General features: G+C 45.0%; 1 protein-coding gene across 9 annotated transcripts in view; it reads right to left on the reverse strand.

The window, feature by feature from the left end:
• The window catches only part of KCNQ2 (potassium voltage-gated channel subfamily Q member 2), a 149,982-nt gene that overhangs the window by 25,011 nt on the left and 106,488 nt on the right, over positions 1-18,483 (reverse strand). For 5 of the 9 annotated variants that reach the window (XM_082225917.1, XM_082225913.1, XM_082225916.1 and 2 more), the window contains 3 exons: positions 16,418-16,486; positions 13,614-13,643; positions 4,043-4,096 (listed from right to left, as the gene is read on the reverse strand). In XM_082225917.1, coding sequence (XP_082082043.1) covers positions 4,043-4,096; positions 13,614-13,643; positions 16,418-16,486 — 153 coding nt within the window. The remainder of the gene's footprint in view (positions 1-4,042; positions 4,097-13,613; positions 13,644-16,417; positions 16,487-18,483) is intronic. The other 4 variants (XM_082225914.1, XM_082225919.1, XM_082225918.1 and 1 more) reach the window with 2 other exon arrangements.

Genomic DNA, 18,483 nt, shown 5'->3' on the forward strand with positions numbered 1-18,483 from the left:
GACATGCAAAGGAAGTTCTATTCTATTGTACTTCTGGGTGGTGGGTACTTAAGACATATTTGTCTATGCTAATCTTATATCTGAGTCTTGCCCTGCCATGTCTGCTTATGCTAATCTTGTACCAAGGACTTGTCTGGACATGTTTGCCAAGGTTAACCCCTCCCCTTTTGTGATATGTCAGTGATGTAGCAATGATGTTGTACGAACTGTATGTTGGGATATGGTGGGAAAGTTTTAAAAGTCTTTGTCACCTCATCCCCGGGGTTCAAATTTGCTCTTTGAACCTATTGCGCAATAAACTTTGGTCTACAGCTATTTGCTCCGGTTGGTAGCTGGACTCCTTCCTTTATCCCGCAGGGACCCGCGGGCTCTGCCCGACGAGCTGGGTGACCTAGATTTTTCCGTAACATCTGAACTTTCCATTTCAGCTGATCGCTACAAGAACCCTATATAGCAAAGACCTAAGCCCAGAGTTTGCTTTGTTCCTCCACCCTCCTCCTCCCCTTTTCTTTTTGTGTCACCTGAAGGCAGGGACGGTCTTTTTTTATTGATATCTGCAAGCTGCTCTGTAAGCCTTTCTCTCTCCCCCCCCCTTTTCAAGAGTGGGGAAATAAATAAATAAATAAGTTAACATTTTTGACAAACGCTTTTCAAAAAACAAATAAAATATTAAATAAATAAATAAAAATAAAAATAAAACCAAGGTCTTTCCCGAAGCGACTATAATAGAGGCTTTTATTTCTCCAGCTGCCCGCCTTTCCCTTCAGGAATTGTTTAGTAACCTCTCACTGTGCTTGGTTATGCTTTTAAAATAAAACCTTACATTAATTATGGGGAACTGCTAATGCACTGAAACGCAGTCCCTGAAAGCCCATTACTCATAATGAAAAGGAACTTTTTCCCCCACACACAAACCTCCTGGTGTAATGGAAAACAAACAAGTCTCTAAGGACAGAGGCAGACCCCCCACCCCCACCCCCGCTGTGTTAAGGTTTTCCTTCAGCCAGGGACCTGTTTTCCAAATCAAGCAGCTGCAACATGCAGGGAAATTTCTACAGGGGAACAAGTTCGGAACTGGAAAGGAGGTGGGGCAATGGCAGGCATTTGCAGCTGATTCAGGAGCATGGCTCCATCTATACAAAGTCACAGAACCCTAGAACTGGAAGGGACCGCAAGGGTCATCTAGTCCAACCCCCTGAATTGCAGAAATCTTTTACCCAATGTGTGGCTCAAGCCCACTATGGGTGTAGCCTAGGAGGCAGGGAGCAGCTGGCCCCCCCCCCAAAAAAATAATCAAGTCAATAAATAAAAATATCTAAAAGCAGAAATAATCAGAATATTTGAAATGCTCGCTGACGTCACTTGGGCGATGTTGTGTCTCATTCTAGCGACGCAACTGGCAATCTGGCTGAGTGACAGGCAGTGACAGATTTACGTACAAGCTAAACAAGCTATAGCTTAAGGCCCCACTCTCTTGGGGGGCCCCAAAAAAATTAAAGAAAAAACCTGGATGTACATATCCAAAATAGAAGATAAAAAACAAATAAAATACATACCTACATACAGCAACAGTGATTTGTGTTGTGTAGGTTCCTATGATGTATGTCATGGGCCCCACCTGCTAGCTTGCTCCCTAAAAGATCACTGGTTTGCTAATTTCTATATATAGGGTGCCTACATTCTGCATGTGCAAATGGCTTTAGATACCTATTAAGTCCATAAATTACCATATAGCATATGTTCAACACAAAAAACAGCGACAATTTGTTGTTGACAAAGGACGGCTGGACATATAAAGGGCCCTATTACCTTCAGTAGCTTAGGGCCTCATCAAACTTAATTCTGGTCCTGCATAACTCCATAGCCTCCAACATTTCTCCAATGAAAACAGGGATGTTCTAAGGAAAAGTGGGACATTCTGGGATCAAATCAGAAATTGGGATGGCTTCTGTAAATCCGGGAATGTCCATGGAAAATAGGGTCACTTGGAGGGTCTGCAAAAAGGGTCTGCAGAAACTAGCCTACCATGCAAAGGTAACATTTACATTGGCCCACCCTCTTTTGCCTGTGGCCCCAACTTACTCGCATGAGGCCCTCAGAAGGTTTCATAGAAGAGTATGAAGCCCTTAAGCTGAAAAGGTCTCCCCATCCCTGACATAAGGAAAGGAAGAGGAAATCTATGCAGGATCTATGCTTTAGTGTGTTGCTACCCTAAATGATGTATTTAAAAGATGAACCATTAAGTGCAAAAGCTTCTGGCACCTTCCGGTATCCTGCTCCAGCCAATATTAGGGCGAAACAATGTTTTGTGAAACATTTTTCGGGATGTTGCCATATTGCATGTTTCGTTCTACACATCACTGGCTGGCTGTCATTTAAGGGTGTTTGTGTGTGTGTGTGTGTGTGTGTGTGTGTGTGTAGGAAAACGCACAATATGACAACACCTCAAGGATTAAGTGAAGCTGAGAGAAAAGATGCAACATGGATGGCATTGCTCCTGCTAGGTTTATATATACATATATAAATCATGCCTTCGAGATCTGCTCAAAGTGCACAGCAAATGAATTTTGCTCTTGGCTCTGAAATGCTTTACATAATACAAAATGTTGGCTGCTTTTGGTTTCACTTTCTTGCAAAATCTCTCTGCACAACATCTCAGGGAACATTTTAGTTCTCTCTCTACCATCACTCTACTAAGGATTCCCCTGAATTTTACTTGCATTTTGGAGAAGCGGAGAAGCACACTATCTGATTTTTCTTTTTGCTCTCACCAACTGCTAGTGTTGTCAGTTCCCTTCAGGAGGACTAATTCCAAAGTACCAGCACATTACCGTAGCTTATCACAACTCTTAAAAACCACAATTTTATCCTGAATATTCAAAGAGACTGTGGGAAATGATTCTAATAATCATACTGAGTGCAAAGTAACCCTAAGCATCATACAACCCAAGTTGTGAACCCAAACTTATCTTCCTAATGCAGGTTGCAATTCAATAACTATTTACTTGGGAGTAAGTCCAATGTATTCAATACATAGGATTGTGGTGGTAGCCTCTTGCCTCTGAATGGTGGGATACTTAACAGAGCTCTGGCATCTTAGAAATGAAAGACTGATGGTTTTAGGAGCTGGATTGGATTCCAAAAACGGACAAACAGATCACATTTTGCAATTGACAAACATCAACTACATTTCGCAAGCATCCTGTGGCATTCTAAATCAGCCTTGCACTGGCCAAGTCCACACTTAAGTGCAAAAAATAAAAGATGAGTCCACTGTCCAAAGCATGCAGAGGGAAGAATTAGTAGTTTAATAGCCCTAAGAGAAGACACATGGCCGCAAAGTCTTTCAAGCTGATTTAACTGTCGCAGAGACAGACGGATAAGAGATGCTGCAGGAACTGGAATCTGGGATTCAGTCATCTGAGTTCCCACTCTCCATCAATGCCCAAATCTTGCTCAGTGGTACTTGCAGTTAGGCAGTTAGGGGTCTTGTAGCTACAATGTGCGGAAGATTAGTGGTCTGTGAATGCATAGTAGAAGTGCTGGAAAAGCCATGTTATGTTTTTAAATGCCACTAATCCAGAGCTATGAAGGAGAAGCCCATTCACATGTATTCAGTCCAACGGGCTTACGATACAATCAATATACATACTTCCAAATTCAAATTATTTAATAATAAACTGGGAGACCCCAACTTGTGAGGGATGTCGTTTTTCAGGGATTGTTTTATTTTCCCGGGTAGTGTTTTCCCCGAATACCCGGTCTCTTTTGTCACTATTAACCTTATTAGCTTGCTAAGAAAGACTCTGACTAAGGCAAGATTACACCTTGCGGTTTCCGCACTTGGTCTCATTGGGGAAACACAGAAGCAGGGGATGTCGGCTGGCCATCAGAGGACATTCTGGAGGGCCTCCCTTTGCACCTCTATTAAGCAGATGAGTGGTCAGAACAGAAGGCAGCAGGGGAAAGAAAGAGACAGAAAAGAGAGAAGATGAGCCGTGCAGCTTTGGATTAGTTCAGTGCAAAGCGATTCCCGTGGTACCTAGAGTTTCCTGAGCAGCATCCACAAAGTGACTTTCTGGACGGATTGCTTTTACTGGAAATGAGGGGAGAGTAGAGAAATTAGACCAGAGGGCTCATGCCAAACAGGAAACTTTGATCAACTGCAGAAAGTGATGTGGAAGGGACACATTCATCGGGGATATTATGGAGCCAGGATGGGGGGGGGGTGTTTCGTTTTCCGTCAAAAGCAAAGTGCAATAAAAGTGTGGCTTGGGGGACAGCTTTGCAATAAAAAAAATAACTCTACAAACAGTCCCTTCTGCATCAGAAATCGGCCGCAGAATCTCTAATGGAACACGGAGCCCTTGAAAATGTTTCTCAAATCAATTAGAAAATTTTCATTGTGATTTCCCGCCTCCCAAATATTAATCCTGCCATTTTCCATGCTTGCTAAAAACTGGCACTTTCCACCTCCCAACGCATTGGAGGAAGAAGCAGAGATACTTTCCCTTTTCTTTAAATCTATATCGTCAAGATTTACTCTCAAGTTACTCTGAATTCTGCAGTTTCTCCCAGATATTAATTATCACCATTTCCCAATCCTTGCAAAGATCTACTTATTCAGCTAGCAAAACTTAACGGAGATAGCTTCCCAATGAATTCAACTGAATTATGTATTCCATCTCTGCTCTTATTTTGCCATTTTTATTTGTCCCTTCTAAGTATTAGTTATTAGTGTTTTTCATTGGCATTTGGCGTCTTTTCTCCAATGTTTTAAACCAAGAGAAAAGCACTAAGCCTAAAAGGTGTGAATCTCACCCACAGAAAAGAACAAGGCAGAGGTGCACATTGCGCTATCAATCAAATGAGCAGGTGCATTTATGCATGAGCCACTATACATGACCCAGAGCTGCCACAGCTCTGCCACTATTGCCCCTTCTTTTGTGGAAACGTGTGATTCTCTGTCTCTTACAACATCTGCTTTGGCCCAACGATCCACCTTCTTTTCTCTTCTTTTCCACCACAAATGAGCTGTTTTAATAAGTCAAGAGGGCACACCCTGAGAGCTGGCTCAGTACCATTAGCAACCTCTCGGCCACATTTAAAATGCAGAAGGGGGTAGCCTCTTTGGCTTGCGCTGGGGAGGGGGCAGGGAGGAAGGATGACTTGAATTTGGCAGCGCAACGCTTCCGTTCCAGTACCAGAAGGGATGCTGAGCATCGCTCCTTCTGCTCGGCAACCTCCGCTGCAAGTTCAAACGGAATCCGCCCTCTCTTTCTCGATAACACCCGGCTCCGTTTTCCTGGCAAAGCACCATAGGTGTCTCTTCTTGAAAGAACAAGACCACTCGTCAAATACAGTAGGCTAGGGGTTTCCTGGCACAGGGCCAGACTAACAGACACAGATTCTGCGAGTCTCCTGCAGGCACCCCCAATAATACGAGGGGTTTAAAAACAAAGGGAAGGGCTGCCTCTGTCAGTTGACATTTTCATCAACAGCCCGACCACAAGTCCATCCGCAGCTCCTTCTGCCCCCAATCTCTGGAGGGAATGGTTAAAACCTTAATCTACAGTATCCCCTGCCAGGAACCAGAATTCTCTCACAACCCCACGTATTCCTATTAATTTTCCTATGCTGATGAGACTGCCATTTGAAATGATTCTAGAACTTTTTCAGCAAACCCAAACTACCTCAGATTATCACCAGTTTGGCAGGGGCAGGGTCAGTTGCCCTGTAGTGTTTCATCTCCCACACACACAATTTTTAATTATTATTAATTTAAATTGCATTTGATTTGCTAAGCTGGGGTTAGCTGACATAGCGTACTTCTAGAAGCTGTTGGACTACAACTCCCATCATCCCTGGCTACCAACCATGCCAGCTGGGGATGATGGGAGTTGTAGTCCACTAACATCTGGACAGCACCATGTTGGCAACCCCTGCGCTGAAAGCAATCTGCCCCTATTGAAATGGATGGGGAAAAGGAAACTAACATACACTGAGGAATAGCCAGCCCGAGACATTTAGGCACCTGAGGCAAACTGCAAAATGGCACCCCTCTCACCACCAAGGAAGAAAGGGTGAGTGAAGATCTACATCGGGAAGATGGGAGGGGGAAAAGATCTATATGGGGATCTGCTGCATCTGTGGATCCTGCCCCCTAAGGCGGCTGCCTCATTTCGCCTCACAGGAGGGCTGGCCCTGCACTGAAAGATAAGTGGAGTCCATTCTGCCCCCAGCAATTTCTCAAAATAGGGCAAGGGAAATCTTAGCATTCTGCCTATATCATGAATTCAATTTATATGTGATCATATCACTTCAGGAGCACAGAAGTAGAACTTTCTATTTGGAGTGGGTGAGCGCTAAGATTCTGTACATTCTCTACCTGTCTTGAGTTAGTTAAGTCCATTGACTTCAATGGGTCTACTCCAAGTAAACTACAATGCACTGTTTTTGGAATATGGTACTAATGTGATTAGGACGTGGGTGGCACTGTGGGTTAAACCACAGAGCCTAGGACTTGCCGATCAGAAGGTCGGCGGTTCGAATCCCCGCAACAGGGTGAGCTCCCGTTGCTCGGTCCCTGCTCCTGCCAACCTAGCAGTTCGAAAGCACGTCAAAGTGCAAGTAGATAAATAGGTACCACTCTGGCAGGAAGGTAAATGGAATTTCCGTGCGCTGCTCTGGTTCGCCAGAAGCGGCTTAGTCATGCTGGCCACATGACCCAGAAGCTGTACGCCGGCTCCCTCAGCCAATAAAGCGAGATGAGCACTGCAACCCCAGAGCCGGTCACAACTGGACCTAATGGTCAGGGGTCCCTTTACCTTTACCTTTACTAATGTGATTAAGGTCAAAGACCAATGAAGAAATGCTAACCTGAACTAAATCCATTTTCGAACATACAGTGCAATCACACCTTGTATGCATTTAACATGTGCGATTTCAACTTTATGCATTTGAAGGTCGGCCGGTTGAAATCACACAAATAAAAGGCACGGAAGGTTGGAGAGCTTAAAAGCTCTTTCTTCTTTTTTGCACAGGGTTTTCCCAGCATGGAAAGAGCTTTTAAGCTGTCAGATTTGCTTACTGGGATCTGGGAGGCTCTCGCAAGATTTCAGATAGGCACCATAATAGTGGTGAGACCAGAAGAAACAATGAAGCCCGTGTGTTTCTTCAGGAAATGATAGGAAAAGGAGAGGACAGCAGCAGTAGATGGTGCTGCTTGGGGCCAGGAGGAGCAGTGCAAATCTGCAGGGGGCGGGGAGCCAGGAGCGTCACAGCAGCATCCAAGCAACTTTGGGACCACACAGAAAGAGCTTGGGCGCTGCCTAAAGCCCCCAGTCTGCGGGTTGGGACCCCTGCTGTAAAGAAAAACCACCTGGGTGGGCATTTTCAAGCACTCCTAGAGTGACAAGCTCCCTGTGCATGAAGTAATCAAATGGCAAGGTTATTAATAATAATAATAATAATAATAATAATAATAATAATAATAATAATTTATTTACACCCCATAAGTAAAAATAAACAGAGACTACAAAGAATAGCTCCAGTGCATCCCTCTTTGTAATGTGCAAGCATTCCCCATGCAGGGATTTTATTTTATGAGGGGCCATCAGCACAGCCTTCCCCATTCTGAAATAATAATTTAATAATAATAATTTATTATTTATACCCCGCCCATCTGGCTAGGTTTCCCCAGCCACTCTGGGTGGCTTCCAACTGAATATTAAAAACAATACAGCATCAGACATTAAAAACTTCCCTAAACAGGGCCACCTTCAGTTGTCTTTTAAAAGTAAAATAGTTGTTTATTGCCTTGACATCTGCTGGGAGGGCGTTCCACAGGGCGGGCGCCACTACCAAGAAGGCCCTCTGCCTGGTTCCCTGTAGCCTCACTTCTCGCAGCGAGAGAACTGCCAGAAGGCCCTCGGCGCTGGACCTCAGTGTCTGGGCAGAATGATGGGGGTGGAGGTATACAGGACTGAGGCCCTTTAGGGCTTTAAAGGTCAGCACCAACACTTTGAATTGTGCCCGGAATTAAGAAGCAAAGCCCTTTGTCACCTGTTATCATACCCATTGGGATATGAAGAAAGGCAAGGACACGCCTGTTGTTTGCTTTCTGGCTTTTAGCAGTACATCAGGGGTCGGCAACATAAGGCTCACAAACCACAAGCGGCCCATGAGGGTTGTTTAACCAGCCCATGGACCCCCACTGCCCACTCAGTCAGCTCCCATGTGCCGCGCTAAACTGGCACGGAGCAGAGCGGGGACCACATTCCGCGACCCTGGCCGGCTTCCCATTGGCTGAAGGAAGCTCCTGCAGCCAATAGGAAGCAGAGCACACCTCCTCCGTGCCAGAAATAGCGTTTGCGCATGCGTTTGCGCATGTGCGCGCACTCCGGCCCACCGTGGCGTCTGTGGGACCATGAACCGGCCCAAGCCACAAAAACTTTGCCGTCCCCTGCACTATATGGTGAGCGCAAGGGGTTGAGAGTGTGTGTGTGTGAGCTAATGGACAGAATGCCACACGTCAGTTTGCAATTTTTTTTGGGTACAGAAAGTACTGGCTTAAAGTGTAGAGATCTTTCCTATTCTATTCAATTCAAGAGGGTTCTGGAAGCTTCTCTGTGTGATACCAGCTGGTGCAAGCTGGAAGTTTCTAGCTAACAACAAGCTTCTGTTCCGCCTAGAAACAAGCAGAAGGTTCCTGATGTTTCGGTTATTCCTTCAGAGAAGCTGAGTACAGCTGGTTTAAACTGGTTCTGTTATTGCTTTCACTCAAGGTTATGCTGACTATAATAATAGGAAGCAAAGATCCCCTGTGTTGCGAACAGGAAAATCTGGCAACCTTAAAGCAACACTTCACGCTAATAATTTGGTTACAACACTTTACTAAGTTGTAAATTGATTACTAAATTGTATCTTCATTCAAAGTCAAGTGGCATACAATTTATACAAGGTAACACCAACTAATGTAACTTAAGCAAATTTCCCATTTTTGGATGGTGTATCAAACGGAGAATAATTCAAGTTCAACACGCCTTCCAAATTAAGTATAAAGTCCCAACCACAGAACAGATGCACCGGTTATATACATGACTTATTCACTGAATCAGTGAAAGCTGAACCATTTGCAAATTATGTACCTTCTCAGACCTCTTATTTGCTGAGGAACAAAGTTTGAAACAGTCGGTTATCCAGGAAGGACTGTCCTGCTACTGCCTCTGGAGCACCAACTTCTTTCAGCATGTTCACTGCTAAATATTTGAATAAGATACAATTTAAGTAGCTATATAAAGTGTTGTAATCAAATTATTAGCCTGGCGTGTTGCTTTTAGGTTGCCAGACTATAATAATAGGCCAGAAGGAGCCTGGATTTCACGTTCTGTCTCTCTTTGTTCTGGTGTGGGGTTCTGTACATAGTATGCTTAGTGTTAAGGTTTTAGTCTTATTGTAAGTTTAAGTTAGGAACGCGGGTGGCGCTGTGGGTTAAACCACAGAGCCTAGGACTTGCCAATCAGAAGGTCGGCGGTTCAAATCCCCGCGATGGGGTGAGCTCCCATTGCTCATTCCCTGCTCCTGCCAACCTAGCAGTTCGAAAGCACGTCAAAGTGCAAGTAGATAAATAGGTGCCGCTTCGGTGGAAAGGTAAACGGCGTTTCCGTGCGCTGCTCTGGTTCGCCAGAAGCGGCTTAGTCATGCTGGCCACATGACCCAAAAGCTGTATGCCGGATCCCTCAGCCAATAATGCGAGATGAGCACCGCAACCCCAGAGTTGGCCACGACTGGACCTAACAGTCAGGGGTCCCTTTACCTTTTTAAAGTTTAAGTTAAGTCTGCTGCAACTGGATTTCTTATGGACTCTGCCGATCCTGAAGATGTAATGGATTTGTGACCATTATGCTCATTTGCCTTCAGTAGTAGTAAATTCTGCTGGATGAAGAACTGATTGCCTCTGGTCTATTTTTTTGTTTTGTTTTGGTTTTTTGGAATCCTGCAACCTTTTTATGTTTTTAATCTGCTAACTACACATTGGGGTCTCCTTCAGATCAATATGAGCGGAATTCATGACAACACTTGGATGGAGTAAACCTGGGTACAAAAGTCTAGTGAGTCATGATGAAGCTCACTGGATGGTCCTGGGCTGGTTCAACTTCTCTTGGCTTGGCCTCTATCACAGGGTTCATGTGAGGACAACAGAGGAAAGAGGAGAGGAGGAAGCTAGACTTCTTGGAGGAAAGGTGAGATAAATCCACAGTCAATAAATAAAGCACAAAAACTACCAGACTGGAAAAAAGTAGGTCAGGGAATAGCACTACCATCCCTAGGAGCTGTTTGAAGCGCATCCACCCACAAACTCAGTCTGGCACATTGACAAGAGCGGTTTTCTATGCTTAACTTCCCCCAGGTTGCTAACTCACTGGAGAATCCCACTTGTGCAAAAAAAGGCGAGTGGGATGTCCACAACCCCACCACCAGGGCAGAAACGGAGCAGTTAAGAAGCCTGAATTGGGTCCATTGTTGTCACACGAGGGCTGGATTTTCTGGATCCTGTGCTGGCGCAGTCCCTCATCCCCCAGATCAGGGTGTTTCTGTCGGCTAGTGCCAACAGGAATGTCCCTGGTGGTAGCTTCCACTCAACATTTCAGCGAGCACATTGCATGCTTCTTGTTAGAAGAGCTTCTCCACCAGTGGTGGAGTTTTTCCAACAGTGGAGGCCAGCAGAGCTGGGCAAGGCTAGGGCAGAAGGACATCACCCAAACTTCTTCCAGCACAGCAGATCCTGGACTTGGATTGTTCTGCCAATTTTGAGATGAGCAACTGAATCTTGTTAGTATAAAGGGGTTGGGGAGGAAGATGCATGAACTCCTCGGAGGAATTGCCAGATATACAGCTAATAAATGAATGAACGTGTCATCATGCTAGGCTTGTAGCTGGAACATACAGGCATCTGTTGCAAACTGTTGCTTGAAATTATTAAATCACCTGCAAATATTGAATGTCTGTGTCAGAAAGCCAACCTAGACATTAACGCAGACAGCATTTCCCTCGTAATGTCCGGGGGGGGGGGTGCATGGTGACATATTGTCAGGTTCAGTTCTCCCATCCCAAAATGAAACCAATGAATCAGAGCAGGAAAGGGAAAACCATGAACCCAATGCAACAATACCCTGCATTTATTTTAACTAAGCATTTCTGGAGAAACACAGGTTGATACACTCACATAACATCTAGTAAGGCCCACAGATTTTTCTGAAACTGTTCTCTCCTAACAGTTGTAGAAATACCGTATTTTTCGCCCTATAGGATGCACTTTTCCCCCTCCAGAAATGAAGGGGAAATGTGTGTGCGTCCTATGGGGCGAATGCAGGCTTTCGCTGAAGCCTGGAGAGTGAGAGGGGTTGGTGCGCACCGACCCCTCTCGCTCTCCAGGCTTCAGGAAGCTCTGCACATCCCTCGGGAGACCGGCTCCGAGGGTTGCGCAGAGCTGCCTGCAGTCCCGGGATCAGCACAGCTCTGCGCGGCCACCAGGAGCGGGGCGCAAATTCCCGCCCCGCTCCTGGTGGCCGCGCAGAGCTGCCTGCAGTCCCGGAATCAGCGCACTTCTCCCCATAGCCAGCCCCACAAGCTCGGGGGACAGCGGGGAGGCAGAGCGCGCCTTTCCGCTGTTCCCCGACCTGGTTCTTCTAGCCCTGCACCTGGGGGGGAAATAAAAATTTTTTTCTTTATTTCCCCCCAAAAAAAATCTAGGTGCGTCCTATGGGCCGGAGCTTCCTATGGGGCGCAAAATATGGTATTTAGTATTCCCAGAGATTCTAAACCCAGGTGAATAACCAACTGATTAGCTGGGTTTTGCTGCAGTTTTATCTGTGTTCCAAAATCCTACATCAGAACTGAACAAAATCTCTAACCAGAGTCAGTAGCTAAGAGCGATATTTAACTAAGCTTTCCTCAAAGTAGACCCATTGAAATTAATGACTGAGTTAGGTCCATAAATTTCAGGGGGTCTAAGAAAAAATTAGTTGAATGCCACCCAAAATATTCAGGATTATAATCTGTACCAGCACCATATGAACCCAGAACTACACAGTTACTGCAAGACTAACTTTTTAGGAGCTATTGCAAGATTTGCAAAGTAAAGAAATGGAGTTCAGTGCTAACATCTCATGTGGGAACAATGTTAGGTCTCAAAGCTCAACATATACCCATCAGATGAACCTACAAAATGGACTTCCCTTTTCAACATCATGCCAGCTGCTATTGTGCACCGAGCTGTCTTAAAACTAAAGCACACTTTCAGCCTGTAGATATCTGCCTGGCAGAACACACGCTATCTTGATTGAGAATCAAATCTGAAAACATTGTAAATAAGCTACAATGTGGTTTCCAGATGCTATTTGACTACAACTCCCATCAGCCCCTGCCAGCACAGTCACGGGTCAAGGGTGATAGGAACTGAAGCCTTTATGGAGGCCACCATGTTGCCTAAGCTTGATCTATGGACTTTGGTGATTCTGCAACATGCCTAACACTCACAGAACCTATAAATCACCATTGGTTGCAATGCATAAATAGCATCACAGCAACTAAAGTGCCCTTCTGCAAGCCTGACAAGTAGAAAACTCCTCTACCTGACTTTGCTATAGAGATGATGGCACCACCTCTGCTTGGTCCCTAGCCCAAAAGGTTACTAGCAGGGAGGCATTCCATGCTTCCTCCATCCTCCATCAGTGCTGCAGAAGCAGCAGCAGTTAAGCATCAGTTAACCTTACCAGCAAAGCTGCACCAGGAGATGCTCAGGTGCCAGGTGTGAGTGAAGCCAACAGAGGAGCAGCATCATGCCTGACCCTCGGCAATTCAGTGAGTCCCAGCTTCCACAATCAGAAATGTGGAAATCCCAAGGCGCGTGTTTTTAAGCACTATGGGGAATGTACATTGTTTTTTATTGACCTGTACTAGCCAGTTGTCTCTACAAAAGGGGCTGGTACATTTTCCTCTTTCTCTCTCTGCCACGGTGGGGATCTACTTGCTGTAAAACAATGATGTGCGACAAATGTTGGCGGGTACATGAATATCCTTTCTTTCATTGCTGCCGTGACCAAAAGAAAGGCAGAAATACAGGTGAGGGGAGAAGGGAACGTGGAGAATGACCACCACCTCTTTATCACACAATTCGGGAAAGGCAAGTTGAAAGGGGCTGTGTTAAGACTGCGTCCGCCCCTTTCGTTTCCCACATGGGGATAACAGCTCTTTCCCAGGTTTTTCAATCCATTTCTGATGGATCTACATGCCACATCTCAGCCTTGGTTCTGATGCTGCCGCAGCAAACCCACTCCAGAGACTCCGCTCGGTCAAATGGCGTGTTGCCATTGGAAAGAAGGAAACATAATCAAGGGGCCATCTCTACGGGTATTTACAAGGCATGCAGACATCATCGGTCTCATCATTGCAAGCACGTTGGAGGTTTACAATGTTTATTTGAATGGCTCTCAGCTCCTTGTCGCCACGAGCATCAACACGCATGACACAAAGGAACAGAAACTCGGAGAAAGGGGGAGAGAGAGAGTAGTGAGAATGCATGGGGATGAACTCTCTGAAAACATACAGACCTTGGAGACGGCTCAGGCTGCTGCTCTTTCCTTAAAACAGAAGCAAAAGTACATTAGCAGTGGAGTCAGGCGGAAGAGGGAGAATGGTATTCACAGTTGAAAACAAGGAGGACAGGATCAGACAGAAGGTGGAGACAAGGCAGGGGGAGGAAAACTATGGGGCACACAGAGATACTGAACGTAGAAGCAGCTCATCAGGTGTGGCAGAGTGGTTTTGCTAGCTTTCCGGCAGGTGGGTTACTCTTGCTTACCGTGAGGGAGAGAAGGAGGAGCGAGGCAGCAGGAAAGCTGGTGCGGTGCAAATGCAACAGCAGGTGCACCAGAACTGGCTCTGCTCCTGCGCTTGCACCACACCAACTTCCTCACCACTTTGCCCTTCCTCTTCTCTCCCCCAGCCCCAAGTAGGCAACAGGTAGCCATCTGCCTGGAAATTGGTATTGTGGCTCCACTCCACCCAGCGAGCCCCTACGTACACACAAAAAAAGGCTGAAACAAAAAGATTGAAGCACATTTCAGAATCAGACTCTTTGAACCATGGGGTTGGATCAAGGTGACTGTTTTTTAAAAAAACAGAGTCATGCTCCTTCTCAGTATACCAGTCTCGAAACATCACACAGGGAGCTGTTCCCTCTAACTTTCACGCTTTCATGTAACCTGTTTCCACAGCTTGAAAATAGCTCCGTTTAAGACTGATCCACATTTCTGTGTGATGTACTTCGCTCTCCCAACAAAGTCACACAGAAAAAGAGGGTAATCCATCAATTTATGGACCAGACAGGCAGAGCAACACTAAACATGTTAGAGGTGACCTCGTCTGCATTACACAGTCTTGTGGACTAAATCGAGAAGACATCGTCAAGGCCACAGTCACTTCATGGTAATCTCTGCTTCCGCCCCTCTTAAAAAGAGGATAGAATTTGTAAAGGCTTAGAATAAAACTTTCAAGAAATCTTTGGTGAAAGAGGGCAGGTGACATATGTGCTATAAACACCCCAAAATCGCCCTGCACAAAAACAGAAATTGCTTCAAGCAATGAAGGAAGGCCAAAGGAGAGAATAGTCAAAAACTGATTTCAAACAGAGAATATATTATAGAGAATAAAAATTCTCAATGCATATTGCCAATGTATTTTCTTCAATGGCGATAGTTCTATATAGTTTCCTGTTTCAACCAAGAGCTGCCAAGAGTTCTGGTTTTCAAGTGGAATGCCTCTCAAGGAATGCCAGGAGACTCATAGAGCTAGGCTGCCCTTGGTGGGAAAAACACATTGGGGGAAAACACATTATTTCAACTAATTATTAATTTGGCACCTGCTGAAGTTTGTGTTTGGCCTTAAAAAAACCAAAAAGAATTATACTCTCTTCTTTTTATTTTCCTAGTTGAGGTAACTCTCTTAGCAATATTGTAATAGACATTGGCAGGAAAATAAAACTTTTCTATAATGCATTATTTTCTGGCTTCCTGAACTTTCCTGAAGAACCAGCTTAATAAACTGTACCTCATAACTAAAGTCTTTGTTGCTACAATCTCGTGGAAGTATATTAATATTAAAACATGAGCTATATCCACGCTTCTTCTTTTTTAAGAAGCCTGCTGATCTTTACCCCTTGCAATCTGTTTTTACCTAAGCTATATTTGCGTCAAGTCAGTGTTTTGAAGCCACAAGCAAGGTCAGCCATGCACTTGCAGCACATTTGCAAACTCAGGAAAAGTAACATATGGTTCACATATGGAGGTCAAGATAAAGAAACTCAGTCATGGCCTAAAAGTCATAGGATTTATTTTGAAATTCTTCAGAAGCTGGGAAATGAATATTATTTCCAGGTCATGGCTGGGGAATTTTTGTAAAGTCAATAGACCATGGTTTAAAGTGTATTCATTTTAGGTCTTTTCTTTGTTGGAATCATATGGAGGGAATTTAGATAGCAGCTAAGTTCTTCCACCAGAACCTCCCTGGCTCTTCAGTCAGAATGAAAACACATTTCTGCATTTTAACCTCTCCTCTTTGGGACAGCTCAGAAAGATCATGGGGGCGTGAGATTATTTTAAATTAAGAAATGCATGTTCCCTAGACTCCCTTAGGAAACACTTGAAATGTTTTTACTGGTGTTTTTGTATAGGTCTGACACAGTGCTTTGCTTCCAGCAGGTGGAAAAGGTGCTGGTACTCTGGATGGCTGCCCTGGGCACAAAAATTCCTCGGGGGGCCAGGGGGGGGGGAATTACGTGTAAAACAATTTCATGTTTTACAGGAACTTCATTAAAATCTTGACATATAGTTATTACATGATGTGTGATGATTAAAAATACATTAAAATGTCACACATTAAAAACTTCCCTGAACAGGGCTGCCTTCAGATGTCTTCTAAATGTCAGGTAGTTGTTGTTCTCTTTGACATCTGGTGGGAGGGCGTTCCACAGGGCGGGTGCCACTACCGAGAAGGCCCTCTGCCTGGTTCCCTGTAGCTTTGCTTCTCGCAATGAGGGAACCGCCAGAAGGCCCCCGGCGCTGGACCTCAGCGTCCGGGCAGAACGATGAGGGTGGAGACGCTCCTTCAGGTAGCGTCACAGACACATTGTGATTTGTGATACGTCACCATGTCAAATATTATGAAACCGTTAGCACGATGTGGACTTCAAACCAATTTTGGACGAACGTATCAATACATTACTCAGTCCTAACTAACACACACACGCATTGCATGTTCACATAACACATATAAAGGGTGCCTGTGGAAGGAGTCTAGTGTTGTCTGTGACATTTTCTTTGGGGGAGTGGGCTGGATCCATGGCCATCTAACTCACCTGAAAGTCAGTCCAGATTTGCTCTTCAGGTTCCTCAGGAGCTCCAGCTGGTTCAAAGGCGGGATGAGCCTAAAACGGAAGAAGGAGAAATGAGAGGAGGAAAACTCAGACTGAGACAAGAAGCCAACCGTTTCAACTTCTTGTTATGGAAACCGCTTCCCTCCCCTGCAATTCTGCATTGCAAATGCAGAAGGAGAGGAACGGCTTTTAATAGCTTAGACCCCCCGAAAGAAGGCAGGGATGAGATAAAAATAGCAAAATGTGGTTGGGGAAGGCTGAGGAGGACCGCAAGGATTAGTTAAACCTGAACACAGCGGTGTGTCACACTGCTGTTTCTCAGGAGGCAAGGCTGACAGCAAAGCTTTTCCACCCTGTCCTCAGTTTTCAGAGCCTTCCCTTTACATGACGGTCACCTCAGAGGTCCATCTTGCCTCTGGAGCTTCCTTCCACATAAGCCTCATAAGCTCTTCCTTGGCCATCAAGGCTGACAGCAAAGCTTATCTAGGATGAAGACCCAGGAATCTAAGGAAAATCTTTAGTGTAAAGAGAATGCCATAAAAAGCAGTGATGTATGGGGAGTTTGGCAAAGTATCACAACAAGGTTTTAATCCTGGTGTTGTCCATGGGATTAAGTGGGATGAAGAAAAGAGTCTGCAAGTGTTGAGGGAGGAACCCACAGAATCCTCAAATCATATTTTTATGAGATCTGGCTTCTACATTAAAATAGGGCTTCCATCCATCAGGGCTAGGTATCAGCTGTAGTTTTCCCTGCACTCTTCTTCAGAGCTCTAAGGGCCGAACTACATGTTACACTTAACACAACGTGTTTTTTTTACTAAACACTATCCCCATGTGTTATGTGGGTGGGGTGGGGGGAAGCATTTTCTTCCTGATCATAGCTGGGGAGGGAGAGATTAAGCCTCACCTCTTCCCATGCTGCAGTCAGAATAAAAACTGGGGCTTCCTTCACCCCAAATCGAGGGGAAACAGAAGACACAGCTGAATTCCCCTGTGAAGAAAGGCTACAAGACTGGGGCTTCAGGGTTTGAGCGGGGAAATGAAAATAAAGGGAGACATGATTAAGGGGAATTATGCATTGTGTGGAAAAAGAGGGTAGATTTTTTTTCTACTTATCCCACAACACTAGATATAGTAAAGGTAAAGGTAAAAGGACCCCTGACCATTAGGTCCAGTCGTGACCGACTCTGGGGTTGCTGCGCTCATCACGCTTTACTGGCCGAGGGAGCCGGCGTACAGCTTCCGGGTCATGTGGCCAGCATGACTAAGCTGCTTCTAGCAAACCAGAGCAGCGCACGGAAATGCCATTTACCTTCCTGCCAGAGCGGTACCTAATTATCTACTTGCACTTTGACGTGCTTTTGAACTGCTAGGTTGGCAGGAGCAGGGACTGAGCAACAGGAGCTCACCCCGTCGCAGGGATTCAAACCGCCGACCTTGTGGTTTAACCCACAGCGCCACCGGCAATGACCACCAGATTGTTCTAAAGGGGGGTTAGACCAATGCATTTTATAAGGCTATCAAAGGCTAGAAGTCATGATGTCTCTATGCTGCCTTGACAATCTCGCAGTTGCTATGGGGTAATTGCAGGAGGGGACTGTGTTGTATTCATAACCTGCTTGTGGGCTTTGCAGAGGCATAAGCAGCATATCCAAAGACAAAACGTTGGACTAGATACTCTAACCACTACACAACACTGCCTTCCTAGAGTACTTCTGCCATGGGGCAGCTCTGTAAATTAAGTTGGTATATAAATATGGGGGAAGCAGAATGCCCCTTAGAGAAGGATCTGAAATATTTTCCTGGAAGCTTGAATTTGTTTTATTCTGGGTGGTTTTATGGGATGTTTCAATGTGTTGTCAACCGCTTTGAGATTTTTTTTTACAATCTAAAGCAGTATAGAAATGAAATTATTAATAATGATGATAATAATAATAATAATAATAATAATAATAATAATAATAATAGTGATACTGTAATGTCTTTGGCCCAGTCCAGCAGCCCTCTTCTTATATTTTTACAGGTGCTTAATCTGTAGTTTGACTCTC

Source organism: Podarcis vaucheri (assembly GCF_965113315.1).
Source record: "Podarcis vaucheri genome assembly, chromosome: 6".
Lineage (NCBI taxonomy): Eukaryota > Metazoa > Chordata > Lepidosauria > Squamata > Lacertidae > Podarcis > Podarcis vaucheri.